Below are 15,009 nucleotides of genomic sequence, written 5' to 3' on the forward strand. Positions count from 1 at the left end.
GGGTGGCACAGCGAGGGTCTGATGACTCGAAGGGTTGAGGGGGAAGAGGAAGTGGCTTACGATAGCGAGTTCGTCCTGGAGGCCTCTGGGGCCCGCTGGGGGCTCTGTGCTGGGGGCGGGTGGGACAGTTCGGAGCCAATGTCGGAGATGTCTAGAGCACAAAGGGGGGAGATAAGACAGCTGCTGACACGCTAGAGCCAGGCACGCCAGGGCAGAGGTTCGTTTCCCTCCTCAGCTCTATGGCAGTGACAGGGCGCATGACCCTCTGGGCTATCGGGGTCTGGGGAAGGACTGGAGGAAGGACTGTCGGAAGCAACAGACCAAGTACCCAGAGCCCACAGCCCTGCCATTCGCTGGAGAACGCCAGCGAGTCTGCCACGTGCGGCTCCACAGCTGAGCCCCCCAGACGCCCGGTGGCAGCGCCTGGCTTCTCCCTCCAGCTTGCCCAGCACAGCTGCAGCTACTCAAGGAGCAGATCTGACGCAAACCCAGCCCTTGCCGGACTGGCGTGCACCGAGCACACTGCATAGGCCATGTCGCCGGATGACTCTGCTTTTGCAGAGGCTCCCAAACAGTAATTACCCTTTGGAGTCCAACAGCCATCTGGGACTCTTGCTTGGGGCCAACGACCTTCCAAATGGCTGAGCACCATGGCAATTAGGTCACCGTGACCTTTGAATTCAGACAGCAACTAGATACTTGCTGCTGCCCTGGTGTGTTCTCCCCCCTCCCCAGCACTGAATACGGCACTGCCAGGTCGCCTGTACCCAAGTCAGCCACAGAACAAGTGTGTCCTGGCTCCTTTCACCTGGAGGCTCCCCCCAGGCCCTCGTGACTCCGCTCACCGTCCAGCCGCGAGCTGTCGCTGTCGCTGTCCCTCACTTGGGGGATGTTGACCAGGAACTGCCGGTTGTCCCGGAACACGAGCAGCCTCAGCGTCCCCTCTGACCTTTCAATCAGCATGCGGGTGTCAGCCAGAGACAAGTTCTCGCTGGTGACACCATTAATCTAACCAGAGGGGCAGAGAGAGGGGGCGGAGGATTACAGAGCTGCCTGCCAAGCACCATGCTCAGGGGGAGGCTGCAGCCTTCCCTGTGCCTGGGCACAGCCGAGAGCAGAGGGGTAGCGAAAACGAGCCTATAGACCAGACTCAGCCCAGATCCGCTAACCCCCTGCAGTTCATCTAGAGATCCATGCCGGGGAGCACAGCGCTGAGTCAGTCACACCAAGCCAAACTCCCACACGCCAGCCAGTGTGCCTCATATCAGAGCACCCAACGGGAGGGGTGGGACTGTTGATTTAACGGGGCAGGGCCAAGGCTGGCTCTGATGCCCATAGCTACCCTGCTGGAATCAGGGAAAGACATTTCTGTGGACAGTGCAGGCAGGCAGGAAGCCCAGCAAATCCCCGTGGGTATAGGGACAAGGAGTTTAATCACGCTGTGTACACATACAGGCACAACACAGTGAGGAACAGCAGGCATGTTAACAACAATACTCACCACTACTACAGAGAGGGGTTTTCATCCAGAGATTTCAAAGCACTTCACAACCGCAGTGGGAAATATCATTAGCTCTTAGATAAATGGGAAGTTGAGCCGGGAAGGAGGTATGTGGTTGGAGTGTGAGCACACACACACACGCTTGCTCTCCCTCTGTCTCCAAACCACCTGCTGATGGTTGGGTGGAAGGATCTCTCACTACAGAAAGACCTCTGACTATGTACATAAGAACGGCCACACTGGGTCAGACTAAAGGTCCATTTAGCCCAGTATCCTGTCTTCCGACAGTGGCCGGTGCCAGGTGCCCCAGAGGGAATGAACAGAACAGGGAATCATCAAGTGTCGCCCATTCCTAGCTTCTGAACAGAAGTGAGAACGTTTAGAAAGTTCTCCAGACAAGCAGCACCTCCTGATGTGCCCAGCCTGTGAAACACACTTGCAAATCGAGTTTAATTATAGTTCATAGAATCATAGAATCTCAGGGTTAGAAGGGACCTCAGGAGGTATCTAGTCAAATCCCCTGCTCAAAGCAGGACCAATCCCCAACTAAATCATCCCAGCCAGGGCTTTGTCAAGCCTGATCTTAAAAACTTCTAAGGAAGGAGATTCCACCACCTCCCTAGGTAATGCATTCCAGTGCTTCACCACCCTCTTAGTTAAAAAGTTTTTCTAATATCCAGCCTAAACCTCCCCCACTGCAACTTGAGACCATTACTCCTCGTTCTGTCATCAGCTACCACTGAGAACAGTCTAGATCCATCCTCTTTGGAACCCCCTTTCATGTAGTTGAAAGCAGCTATCAAATTCCCCCTCATTCTTCTCTTCCGCAGACTAAACAATCCCAGTTCCCTCAGCCTCTCCTCAGAAGTCATGTGTTCCAGTCCCCTAATCATTTTTGTTGCCTTCCGCTGGACTCTTTCCAATTTTTCCACATCCTTCTTGTAGTGTGGGGCCCAAAACTGGACACAGTACTCCAGATGAGGCCTCACCAATGTCGAATAGAGGGGAATGATCACATCCCTTGATCTGCTGGCAATGCCCCAACTTATACAGCCCAAAATGCCATTGGCCTTCTTGGCAACAAGGGCACACTGTTGACTCATATCCAGCTTCTCGTCCACTGCAACCCCTAGGTCCTTTTCTGCAGAACTGCTGCCTAGCCACTCGGTCCCTAGTCTGTAGCGGTGCCTTGGATTCTTCTGTCCTAAGTGCAGGACTCTGCACTTGTCCGTGTTGAACCTCATTAGATTTCTTTTGGCCCAACCCTCTAATTTGTCTAGGGCCCTCTGTATCCTATCCCTACCCTCCAGCGTATCTACCTCTCCTCCCAGTTTAGTGTCATCTGCAAACTTGCTGAGGGTGCAATCCAACCCATCATCCAGATCATTAATGAAGATGTTGAACAAAACCGGCCCCAGGACTGACCCTTGGGGCACTCCACTTGATACCGGCTGCCAACTAGACAGGGAGCCATTGATCATTACCTGTTCAGCCCGACAATCCAGCCAGCTTTCTATCCACCTTATCGTCCATTCATCCAGCCCATACTTCTTTAACTTGCTGGCAAGAATACTGTGGGAGACCGTGTCAAAAGCTTTGCTAAAGTCAAGGAACAACACGTTCACTGCTTTCCTCTCATCCACAGAGCCAGTTATCTCATCATAGAAGGCAATTAGATTAGTCAGGCATGACTTGTCCTTGGTGAATCCATGCTGACTGTTCCTGATCACTTTCCTCTCCTCTAAGTGCTTCAGAATTGATTCCCTGAGGACTGTTGTCTATTCTGACGCTCTTACCAGGGCCTCTTGAACAAATCCACTTTGGCTTCTGTATTTTTATGCCTTAAAAAATAAATCACACCCTTCCCTTCCCTCCCCCCCCCGCCCGACAAAGCGGCAGTGGTGTCCTCATTTGTAGGGATCAGGTTATGTACAAGTCTGGCTGGGAGGGGCCAGGGACCATTAAATAAACTGGTTAGTAAAACATTGACCTCGACTAACTCTGCTGAGATAAAACCCATCTGTGCCTTTTCTCCACTAAGTAACACGCACCTTGTCTGCAGTGAAGACAAAGCCTCAGTCATTTCAGTTCCAGGTTTTGCACACACAAGGCCAGAGGGTTGCTTTGGCCTGGGGAAAGGACTGTAGATTGGGTTCTTTGTGTGCACTTGTCTTTCACTGTAACAGATGAGCACTCACCTCTGTTCAGGTTTTCAGGGGCCAAACTCCACCCTGGGGCAGGCAGGCCACCACATTCCCCGTTTGCACGAACGCTCAGTTCATCTAGACAGTATGTTGCAGGCACTGATGGCAGCTCTGTGGCTAACACTGCCCCAGGCCCTTCCTTGTAACTATCTCCTTCAGATCCCTCTGGGATACTTTTTTGAATGAAATATTTGAAATGATAAAATTTGGCATGTTTGGAATTTTCGATGGTAATGCTGGGTTTAAATAAGGTAGTTGTTTTCAGGTGAGACACACACACACGCACACAGTACCATGTCAACTCTAGTGGGTTAGGAGCAGATACATAGTGATGCTGGCACAAGCCCCTAGTGCAGGTGCAGTTGCTCTGGCATTGAGGCGCACCTAGCAATAAACTAGACTATCTGCTGTGTCCACACTAGGGGCTGTGCCGTTAACTACCTCCCAATCCGAGCCCAAGCAGTTCTGTCGGTAAAGACGATCTAGTCCCCAAAACAAAGAAACCCTCCAAAAACACCCAAACCCACAAAGCTTGCTCCAGGTGTTCAGACAGGGGATGTGTCTTTTTTGGAGCCCTATGGGTTCCACAGAATGCACCACACAGCAAAGAATTCATGCCATTTAGTCAACAGGGCTGTCACCACAGACACGTAGGCCTGGAAGGACCCTCGAGTGGTCATCTAGTTCAATCCCCTGCACCGAGGCAGGGCCAAATATTATCTAGACCATCTCTGACAGGTGTTTGTCCAACCTGCTCTTCAAAACCTCCAGTGATGGAGATTCCACAACCTCCTCAGGTAATTTATTTCAGTGCTTAACTACCCTGACAGTTAGGAACTTTTTCCTAATGTCCAACCTAAACCTCCCTTGCTACAATTTAAGCCCATTGCTTCTTGTCCTATCCTCAGTGGATGAGGAGAACAATTTATCATTCTCCTCTTCAGAGCAACCTTTTACGTACTTGAAGACTATGTCCCTCCTCAGTCTTCTCTTCTCCAGATTACACAAACCCAACTTTTCCCAATCTTTCCTCGTAGGTTGTGTTTTCTAGACCCTTCATCATTTTTGTTGCTCTCTTCTGGACTTTCTCCAGTGTCCCCCCCCTTTCCTAAGGTGTGGGGCCCAGAGCTGGACACAGTACTCCAGCTGAGGTCTTAGATCTAAGATCAGTGAGCAAAACCAAGGCTGCCCAGAGCAAAGCGGTGAAAACAGCAGAGGTGTCTGCGCAGAACAATTACCACGACAGAGTTTTGAGCACAGCATTATAACAGGAGGTTTTGAGGATGAAAGTATTCACAAGAGTGAGTGTCCGTCACGACAAAGGCTAGACAGAAGGTTTAAGTGGCTCCTCTGAAGTCCTCTTTGGAGATCCAACAACATACAGGCTTTGTCTGGGTTAAGATAGATCATGTTAACTAGCCTGATCTAATGAACGTGACCTAATAACCCCACGGTTAAGTCCCAGTCTAGACAAAGCCACAATGGCCAAACCAGCAACCAGAGAGGTGATAAAATAGCTGCTCTTGCAGAGGCAAGGGCTTGGGAGAGAAAGATCAGGAGAACGAAAGGGCAAGATGAGCCATGAGAGCAGGCGCAATAGCTCAGCTCCTTGCTGGCTCTGATAGGCTCCATCCTCATGTCCCAGAATGGCAGGTCTGACCCCAAGGCCGAACGGTTACAATGGGGCTGGAGTGGAGCTGTGAGCTCAGCCACCTGCTCCTCAGCGGAGAAGAGCTGGGATCTAGTAGCCGCCTCCCTTTGTTCTGTTGGGAGCGCGAGGAGGAGAGTCTCAGAGGCGAGATGATGCCTTGGAGCAGGCAGGCATTGTGGACAGTCCTTTTTGGGACCAACTGGGGAGGTTTTGCCCCATCTCTGTGCTGGGGCTGGCAAGTGGCAGATCAATCCAGGAATAGGTTAGAACAGCCCAAGCACAGCCTTAAGTTGTTCCTCCTCCTCCGCTCCCCACCTTCCATAGCCTCCTAGACCTGAAGAAGAGCTCTGCGAGAGCGCCAAAGCTTGTCTCTTCCACCAACAGAAGTTGGCCCAATAAAAGAGATTCCCTCCCCAGTCTTGCATCTCTAATAGCCTCCAGGGGCATTCCAGCAGCAGAGAATCGCTGGGGGTTAAGTGGCATCCCAGCAATAGCTTCTGCTCCCCCACCCCCACAGAATGCCCCCTGTGCCAAAGTGAGTCTGTGGGGGATGATGCAGAGCTGGCTCCGCCCATATCGGGTGGAGGAGGTGAACTGGATAATCTTATGGAAAAGACGGTTACCTACCTCTCGTAACTGTTTTTCTTCGAGATGTGTTGTTCACGTCCATTACAATTAGGTGTGCGCGCGCCAGGTGCATGGATGTCGGAAACTTTTTCCTTAGTAGCTCCCGTCAGGACAGCAGGGGAGCCCCCTAGAGCGGCGTCCTCATGGCGGTGTATATATTACCCTGCCGGCCTGACCCCCCCTTCGGTTCCTTCTTGCCGTTGACTCCGACAGAGGGGACGGGGGGTGGGTATTGTAATGGACGTGAAGAACACATCTTGAAGAACAACAGGTAGAGAAGTAGGTAATCATCTTTTCTTCTTCAAGTGATTGTTCACGTCCATTCCAATTAGGTGATTTCCAAGCTTACCACTGGAGGAGGGTAGGAGTCATGGAACGATTGACTGAAGAACAGCTCTGCCGACTGCCGCATCATCTCTGGCCTGTTGGTTAACAGCATAATGGGCTGTAAACGAGTGCACTGACGACCAGGTGGCTGATTTACAGATCTCCTGGATAGGGACCTGAGCCAGAAAGGCTGATGAATACGCCTGTGCTCTGGTTGAATGGGCTGTAATTGCTGGGACTGGGACCTTGGCCAACTTATCGCACGTGCGAATGCAGTCTGTGATCCAGGACGATATGCTTTGCGCAGAGACAGGAAGACCCTTCTGTCATGGAGTCCCTGGGCGATGCCCTGGAACTGCGCCTTACGAAGCCAGGCAAGACTCTGGGGAAGTCTCCTCTCAGTGAGCAGACTGTCTCCAGGACAAGAAGCTCACATGGCTTCCACCTTCCTGGGTCTGACCTCGGAGCATTCAGCATCCTCTGCCCCTCCATGTGCTTCCCACAGTGAGTCCGCCCAGGCGGGGTCCTGGGGAAGCCAGAGGGTCCTGCACCCCAATTCCGCAGTCAGACGTGACTCTCAGCCAGCCAGTAAAACAGAAGGTTTATCAGATGACAGGAACACGGTCTAATACAGAGCTTGTAGGTACAGAGAACAGGACCCCTCAGCTGTGTCCATTCTGGGGGGCAGTGAGCCAGACAACCACATCTTCACTTCGCTCCATGTCCCCAGCCAGCCCAAACTGACTCATCCTCCACCCCCTCCTCCTCTGGGCTTTGTCCCTTTCCCGGGCCAGGAGGTCACCTGATTCCTTTGTTCTCCAATCCTTTAGCTATCACCTTGCAGAGGGGAAGGGCCCAGGCCACCAGTTGCCAGGAGACAGAGTGTTGGCCATTTATGTACACTGGCCCTTTGCTCTCCAACAATTACACCCCCTTATCCCACCACCCAGAGACTTAAGAAATGCATAGGGGAAACTGAGGCACCCACACAATATTCAGAGGAAACATTAAGAACAGTCCCATTTCGTCACACCTTCATTCTGTCAGCTATGGCGACGAACAATTGGGTCGACTTGTGGAAAGATTTTGTGTGCTCTATGTAGAACGCCAGGGCTCTCCGAACATCCAGCGTGTGTAGGCTGCGGTGTCTTGGGCTCATGTGGGGGTTCTGGAAAGAACACCGGTAAGCAAATGTCCTGACCCATGTGGAATTGGGAGACCACCTTGGGGAGAAATTTAGGGTGGGGTCTAAGCTGCACCTTGTCCTTATGAAACACCATGTAAGGCAGTTCAGAGGTGAGGGCTCTCAGCTCGGACACCCTCCTTGCCGATGTAATGGCCACCAGGGATGCCACCTTCCAAGAAAGGTAGAGGAGGAAACAAGTGGCCTGGGGCTCAAATGGTGGGCTCATGAGTTTGGAGAGGACCAGGTTCAGGTTCCAGGTTGGGACTGCTGGGCGAGAATACGGGAACACCCTCTCCAGACCTTTGAGGAATCGCCCCACAATGGGATTAGAAAATACCGAGTGCCCAGACTCCCCTGGATGGAAAGCTGAAATGACCACCAGGTGTACTCTGATGGAAGAAAGGGATAGACCCTGATGCTTAAGGTGTAGGAAGTATTCTAAAATAACTGGGATGGTAGCCTGGAGCGGTTGAAGGCGCTTGTGTTCACACCGACAGGAAAACCTTTTCCATTTTGCCAGGTAGGTAGCCCTAGTGGAAGGTTTCCTACTGCCGAGGAGAATTTGTCTCACCGACTGAGAGCACTGGCTCTCCACGGGGTTTAGCCATGGAGTTTCCAAGCCATGAGATGCAGAGATTGCAGGTTCAGGTGAAGGAGGCGCCCATGGTCCTGCGTGATCAGATCTGGGTGAAGGGGCAGAGCAATTGAGGCATCTATGGACAGCTCTAATAGGGTTGTATACCAATGCTGTCAGGGCCAAGATGGGGCGATCATGATTACCATCACTCTGTCGCTGCGAATTTTGAGGAAGACCCGGTGGACAAGCGGGATAGGAGGGAAGGCATACTTCAGACCCTCGCCCCATGGTATTAAGAAAGCATCGGCAATCAAGCCCGGACTGTGGTTTTGGAATGAGCAGAACTGAGGGCACTGTCTGTTGCTCTTGGTGGCGAAAAGGTCTACTTGGGGATAACCCCACTTCTGGAAGACTGACTGTATGATGTCCAATCTGATTGACCACTTGTGCATGTGGTATGACCTGCTAAGGCGATTGGCAAGCTCATTCCGCACTCCTAGGAGGTAGGATCCTTCGAGAGGAATGGATTGGGCTATACAGAAGTCCCAGAGAAGAAGAGCCTCACAGCACAGAGGTGAGGAGCAGGTTCCGCCTTGTTTGTTTATATAGAACATGGCGGTGGTGTCGTCCGTCAGGACTGTCATGCTGTGACCTTGCAATGTGGTATGAAAGGTTTGGCAGGCCAGACAAACAGCCCTGAGCTCCTTCAGGTTGATATGGAGAAGTATCTTGTCCCTCGACCACAAGCCTTGTGTCCTCAGGTCCCCAAAGTGTGCGCCCCAGCCCAGATCTGACGCATTTGTTACTAACGTCAGAGAAGGTTGGGGCTTGGCGAAGGGGACCCCTGCACAGACCACTGGTTGGTTCGGCCACCAGCTCAGGGATTCTAGAATCTGTGCCGGGATCATCACCACGAGGTCCAGGGGGGCTCTGTATGGACGGTAAGACAGTGCGAACCACGCTTGCAAGGGTCTGAGTCTCAGTCGGGCATGCTTGACCACATACGTGCATGCTGCCATATGTCCTATTAGCTGTAGGCAATACCTGACTGTGGTAGTGGGATACCAAAGCATTGATTTTACAATCTACTCTATGGCTTGGAATCTGGGCTCTGGAAGGTTCGCTTTCGCCTGTACCGAGTTCAGGACTGCCCCTATAAATTCTATCCTTTGAGTGGGTATGAGAGAAGATTTGGGTACACTGAGGAGGAGCCCCAGTCTGTGAAATGTGTCCATGACCATCGTCATGTGGGACTGGACCTCGTCCTTGGAAAGACCTGTGAAAAGCCAGTTATCGAGGTATGGGTACACTCGAACCTGCCTTTTCTGCAGGAAGGCTGCCACCACCGACATACATTTCGTGAACACTCGGGGGGCTGTGGACAGGCCAAATGGGAGAACCATGAACTGGTAGTGGTCTTGGTTTATGACAAACTGGAGGAAGTGTCGGTGCGCCGGATGAATAGCGATATGGAAGTATGTGTTTTTCATGTCGAGGTCAGCGTACCAATCCCCCGGATCCAAAGATGGAATAATAGTGCTTAGGGAGTATAACGATGCTGGTTCTGACGGGACCCAACTGAGAGTACCAATTCAGGACAAAATTGCTTAAAGCAGGGCAGTTACAGCCAACGCTGGGGTTTCTATGCACACCAAGGCAAACCAAACCAGCCGAACAGAGAAGACTTTGGTTTTACCCCACTGGCTAATCACAAGTCACACAAGCAATTCCCTTAGACACTCCAGTTTCCCAGGATCTCCACCAGTGCCCCTCGTTATGGGGACAAATGGTTATGAAAACCAATACCCCAGTAAAAGAAAAAAGGTTCTCTCGATCCCAAAGGACCACACCCAGGTCAATATACAAATCAGATCTTGCCCACAAATCACACTGTTGCCAATCCTTTAGAATCTAAAGTCTAAAGGTTTATTCATAAAAGGAAAGAAATATAGATGAGAGCTAGAATTGGTTAAATGGAATCAATGACATACAGGAATGGCCAAGTTCTTGGTTCAGGCTTGCAGCAGTGATAGAATAAACGGCAGGTTCAAATCCAGTCTCTGGAGAACATCCCCAGCTGGGATGGGTCATTCAGTCCTCGGTTCAAAGCTTCAGTGTAGCAAAGTCCCTCCAGAGGTCAGAAGCAGGATTGAAGACAAGGTGGAGGAGCTGCAGCAGCTTTGTATAGTCTCTTGGCATGTGGTCTCTTTCTTTCTTTGTCCCAAAGACAAACTGTCCATCCCATGGCCTGGAAACACCTCAGAGTTCTGTCCCTAGGCAGGTCCCTGCACACCTTGCTGAGTCCCAAGGCGTGTCTGCCTTCTCTCAATGGGTCAGTTGTGTCGCTGATGGTCCTTAATGGGCCATCCAGCAGGCTAGGCAGAGCTGACATCAACTTGTCTGGGGTGTCACCCAGAAGCAGAGCATAAGTTTGAAATACAGACAGCATGGAGCCAGTATTCATAACTACAAAAATGATACACACAAAGACAGCATAATCATAAACAGCAAACCATAACCTTGTCTTAGATACCTGAGCTGTAGCTCACGAAAGCTCATGCTCAAATAAATTGGTTAGTTTCTAAGGTGCCACAAGTACTCCTTTTCTTTTTACAGGACCTTGGTTGCAACGATGATCTATACGGTCCCAGATTATGTCAATAACATCACAGGGAGACCATGCAGAACTGGAGCTTGACCATAAATTTGTTGAGTCTGCGAAGGTCTAAAATGGGTCGAAGACCTTGGGGATTAGAAAGAACGGGAGTAAAACCCCTTTTCCCTTAGCTCCTGTGGAACCTCCTCCACTGCACCTATCTCAAGGAGCGAACAAACCTCCTGCATAGTCGGTTTAAAAACCATGGGGATGGATCCGGGAGCTGGGTTGGTACACTGTCCTCGGCGCACCCTCAAAACCCTTGCTTGTTTCCGAGTTGGGATTTACTCTGGCCCTGGTTAGGCGCGTTGTTCCGTCTGCGCCTGTTATTTCTGCCCCACCTTCGATACGGCTGCTGCCTGGGCCTGGGTTGATACTGCCTCTGCTGTGGAGGCTGAGGCCTGAAGGACTTTCACTGGGTTGCCTGCTTATGCAACCCTAGCGACTTCAGGGTGGCCCGAGAATCCTTAAGGCCATGCAGCCCGGAGTGTGTTTGCTCCGAGAAAAGGCCTGAACCCTTGAAAGGAAGGTCTTGGAGGGTATTCTGGACCTCTGGAGGGAGGCTCGATGCCTGGTGCCACGCTGAGAGTCGCATGACTACCCCCAAGGCAATGGTTCTGGCCGCAGAGTCCGCTGAATCGAGGGAGGCTTGTAACGAAGTTTTAGCCACTGCCTTCCCTTCCTCGATTAAAGCTGCAAACTCAGAGTGTGAGTCCTGGGGCAGGCGATCCTTAAACTTGGACACGGCCGTCCAAGAGTTGAAATTATGTTTATTAAGGATCACCTGCTGGTTGGCTTTACGTAACTGGAGGCCTCCAGAGGAGTAGACCTTCCTAACGAAGAGGTCCAAATGTTTGGCTTCCTTGGCCTCTGGGGCCGAGGCTTGTTGGCCCTGTCGTTCCTTTTCGTTGACTGCTGAAACGATAGGGAACAGGGAGTTGGACAGCAGAACAGGAACTCGTAGCCATTGGAGGAAGTGAAGTATTTCTTTTCTACGCCCCTGGCCATCGGTGTCTGCCATATTGTTTTGTAATTTGTTTGCATGGTCTTTATGAGAGGGAGTGTGACTCTGGAGGGGCGTCAGGATATCCACCACTGGATCCTCCTGCTCAACCATTTCTTCCACCTGGAGGCCCATATTGAGGGCAATCCTACGGAGCAGCTCCTGGTGAGCCCTGTGGTCGATCGGTGGTGGTCCTGAGGCTGATGTGCCCGCCACCGCCTTGTCTGGGGAAGAGGAGGAAGTGAGGTGCTGCAGGTTGCCCTTATCTAGACCCACCTGTGTGTCCTCATATGCCTGTGTCACTTCAGGGCCCTGTGGGGCTGACACCTCTCGAGATGTCACAGAGCTTGGCACCGCCTCTGGTATTGGGCCTGGGGGCGCCAGTTGCTCTTGTGGGTCCGGGGGCAGCCTAGAGAGAGTGGCCTCCCTTGTCCTTGATGCGTGCCTGTGTGGTGACCTGGAATGGCGTCCTATAGATTGTCCGGACCTAGAGGCTCTGGAGGAGATGCCCTGTCGCTGGTGGTAGGCCCATGGGGTCCAGAAGGGCCACTGACCTGGAGGAGGCCATTGTGGCTGCCATGCTGGTTGGGATTCTCTGCTGGCTATTGTTCGATGTCTCCTATAGCTAGAGCCACCGGAGTCGGCCTCGGAGCCGGAGGATGCCGACGGAGAGGACCAGGAGGGTGCCAAACATTGAGCAGTCACAGGGTGCTGGAGAGCCGGGGAGCGGTGCCTGGCTGACTGGGACCACGAATGGTACTGGGAGTCTTGGGACCGGGATCGGTGTCTCGCACTCGGTGCCAGTGAGGTCATCGGCTCCATACTCCGGTGCTGGGTGACCAATAGTAAGTCGGGGACTGGCGTGCAGTCCCCTCAGGCTGGTTCGCCTCTGGTGCTGTAACCTCACGCTGGGTCGTGGGCGCCGGGGACTAGTTGGACGCCATGACGGTGACCTCGAGCAGCACACCATTGCCAGCTTCCCTCTGGACAGCACGCTTTTAGGTGGTGCCGGAGGCTTCTCCCTGCACGGGAGGGGGTTTGGCGCTGACAAGTCAGTGAGGTCTTTTGCTGCTGAAAGTGTCGGGTGTGGAGGGGTATTCGAGGACCTTCTCCAAGCCTTCGTTGGCACTGAAACTGCTGGGTACCGGACTCAATGGGGCCTATGGTGCCGGAGTGGACGGTGCCGGTTCTTGGCTCGGGCCTGCATTGTGTCTTTGCATGCCAGGAGCGTCTTTGAGCGGCTTAGTAGCTCTTCAGGGAGAGCGCCCTCTCTCCCCTTGCTTGTGCCGCTTAGTCGGTGTCGGAGAGGTAGACCAGTGTTGAAGTTGGTCGTCCTGTCTCAGTGCCAGTGATTTACGGTGCCTAGGTGGTTCCGGGTAGCGCGGGGATGCCAGGGCACTTTGCAGCAAGGAAGCTGGGGCCAGGGCCGGTCAGCCAGAGCCCAGTGGTTGTAACACGACTTCATGAGCAACTGCTTAAGGCGAAAGTCTCTTTCTTTCTTGGTGAGCGGCTTAAAGGCCTTGCAGATTTTGCAGCGCTCCTGGGGGTCGCTGTTAGGCGTAGACTTGCAGCAAGTGGCGCAAGCTTTGAAACCCCGTGCTTGCGGCATGCCCCACAGCCCAAGGCTGGTGCTGGAACTAGCTTCCATTGTTTCTGGTGTCTGGAGTTCTAACGAACTGGTAACTATCTAAGAACTCTAACTAGAAGACTGAAAGGCTAAGGGATCACTCGCAAGAGAGAGAAAACATTCCAGCGCCACCATGGATGGTAAGAAGGAACTGAAGGGGGGGTCGGGCTAGCAGGGTAATATATCCCCTGCCACGAGGGCACCATTCTAGGGGGCTCCCCTGCTGACCTGACGGGAGCTGCTAAGGGGAAAAGTTTCCGACATCCATGCACGTGGCGCGTGCACAACTAATTGGAATGGACGTGAACAATCAAAGAAGAACAAGAAATTACTTAGAAACTTTCAGACCGAGAAGACACGGAGCAATCGCCATAATTTAAACATTCAAATACAGAAACTCAAACATCAAAACACCCACTCACCATACCCCACTCTGTCCTGTGCAATTTGACCTGTTTCTCACACAAAACTGGGAAATTCAGTGTGAAGCCATTTATCAGCACCCGCTCACACACACACACAGTTACTCAAAGACACACACTGTCCACCCCTCTGCAATTGAACCCTACCCAGCCAGCCTCCATGGTCACACCGAGGCAGCCTGAACTCTGCCCTCTGCAGAGTGCCAAGGGGCGGAGGCGGAATACACATATCTCCTGGCCAGGAAAGAGCCCAGATTAATCTACATGCCAGAGGGCCACACCCCCACACCACTGTGTCACATGATCTCAACCAGCTAAACCTATTCATCAGCCAAAAGAAGTACGTAACTGTTGGAGCTGACAAGCAAACCATCGGTTACCTGTTAATATCTACCAATAAAGAGGCACTGGACAGTGTGGAGTGTTTGCGTGTAATAACTTACTGGAAGTGGAGACCTCCGTAATCAAAAGTCAGAATTTAAGTTCTCGTCCCATAATACGCTACAAAAATCAAACTAACCAGGATAGGTTCATACCTACAGCTCAATGCTTTCATGTAAGTGACATCACTCATTATACATCGATTGCTTATCTTCAGCTCTCACAGAACACAAACTTCACAGTTCCAAAACTCAGCTCCATGCACCACATGCTGTCAGAAATAAATCCGAGTACCTTTACTCCGATTGTCAGTTCTTTGGGGCAGGATCTGTGTCTCTGTTCCGTGTTTTTCCAGCACCTAGCGCCCTGGGCTCCTGGGCCACGACTGGGCTCCTTGGTGCTATGGCAATACAGCTAATCAGTGGGCTAGACTCCAGACTGAAAATGGTAGGCAACCGTGATTAATCCACGGCACTAATGGTGTCAAAGAGAGGGCAGTTTTCAGGCTGTCCGAGTGGAACTTTGGGGCCTGTGGTCATGTAGAATTGATTTGCTTGGGGAACAGAGCGTGTGTTTGCGCTGATAGAACCAGGGAAATGTTGGGCTGGAAGGGCCCTCAGAGGCCACCAAATCCAGCCCCCTGTGCTGAGGCAGGACTAGGTAAATCTAAGCCATCCCTAACAGGGGTTTGTCCAGCCTGGTCTTACAATCCTCCAGGGATGGGGATTCCAGAGGGCCCCCACCCCGGGAACCCTGTTCCAGAGCTTCGCTACCCTGAGAGTTTTTCCTAATATCTAACCTAAATCTTCCTTGCTGCAGATTAAACCCATTACTTCTTGTCCTCCTT

The 15,009-nt window shown here is 52.1% G+C and overlaps 1 protein-coding gene across 2 annotated transcripts in view; it reads right to left on the bottom strand.

Moving 5' to 3' along the window:
- The window catches only part of TJP3 (tight junction protein 3), a 54,305-nt gene that overhangs the window by 13,312 nt on the left and 25,984 nt on the right, over nt 1-15,009 (bottom strand). For both annotated transcript variants that reach the window (XM_043535867.1, XM_037885708.2), the window contains exons 7-8: nt 846-1,008; nt 61-151 (exon numbers count right to left, since the gene is read on the bottom strand). In XM_043535867.1, coding sequence (XP_043391802.1) covers nt 61-151; nt 846-1,008 — 254 coding nt within the window. The remainder of the gene's footprint in view (nt 1-60; nt 152-845; nt 1,009-15,009) is intronic.

Source organism: Chelonia mydas, chromosome 25 (genome assembly GCF_015237465.2).
Source record: "Chelonia mydas isolate rCheMyd1 chromosome 25, rCheMyd1.pri.v2, whole genome shotgun sequence".
Classification (NCBI taxonomy): domain Eukaryota; kingdom Metazoa; phylum Chordata; order Testudines; family Cheloniidae; genus Chelonia; species Chelonia mydas.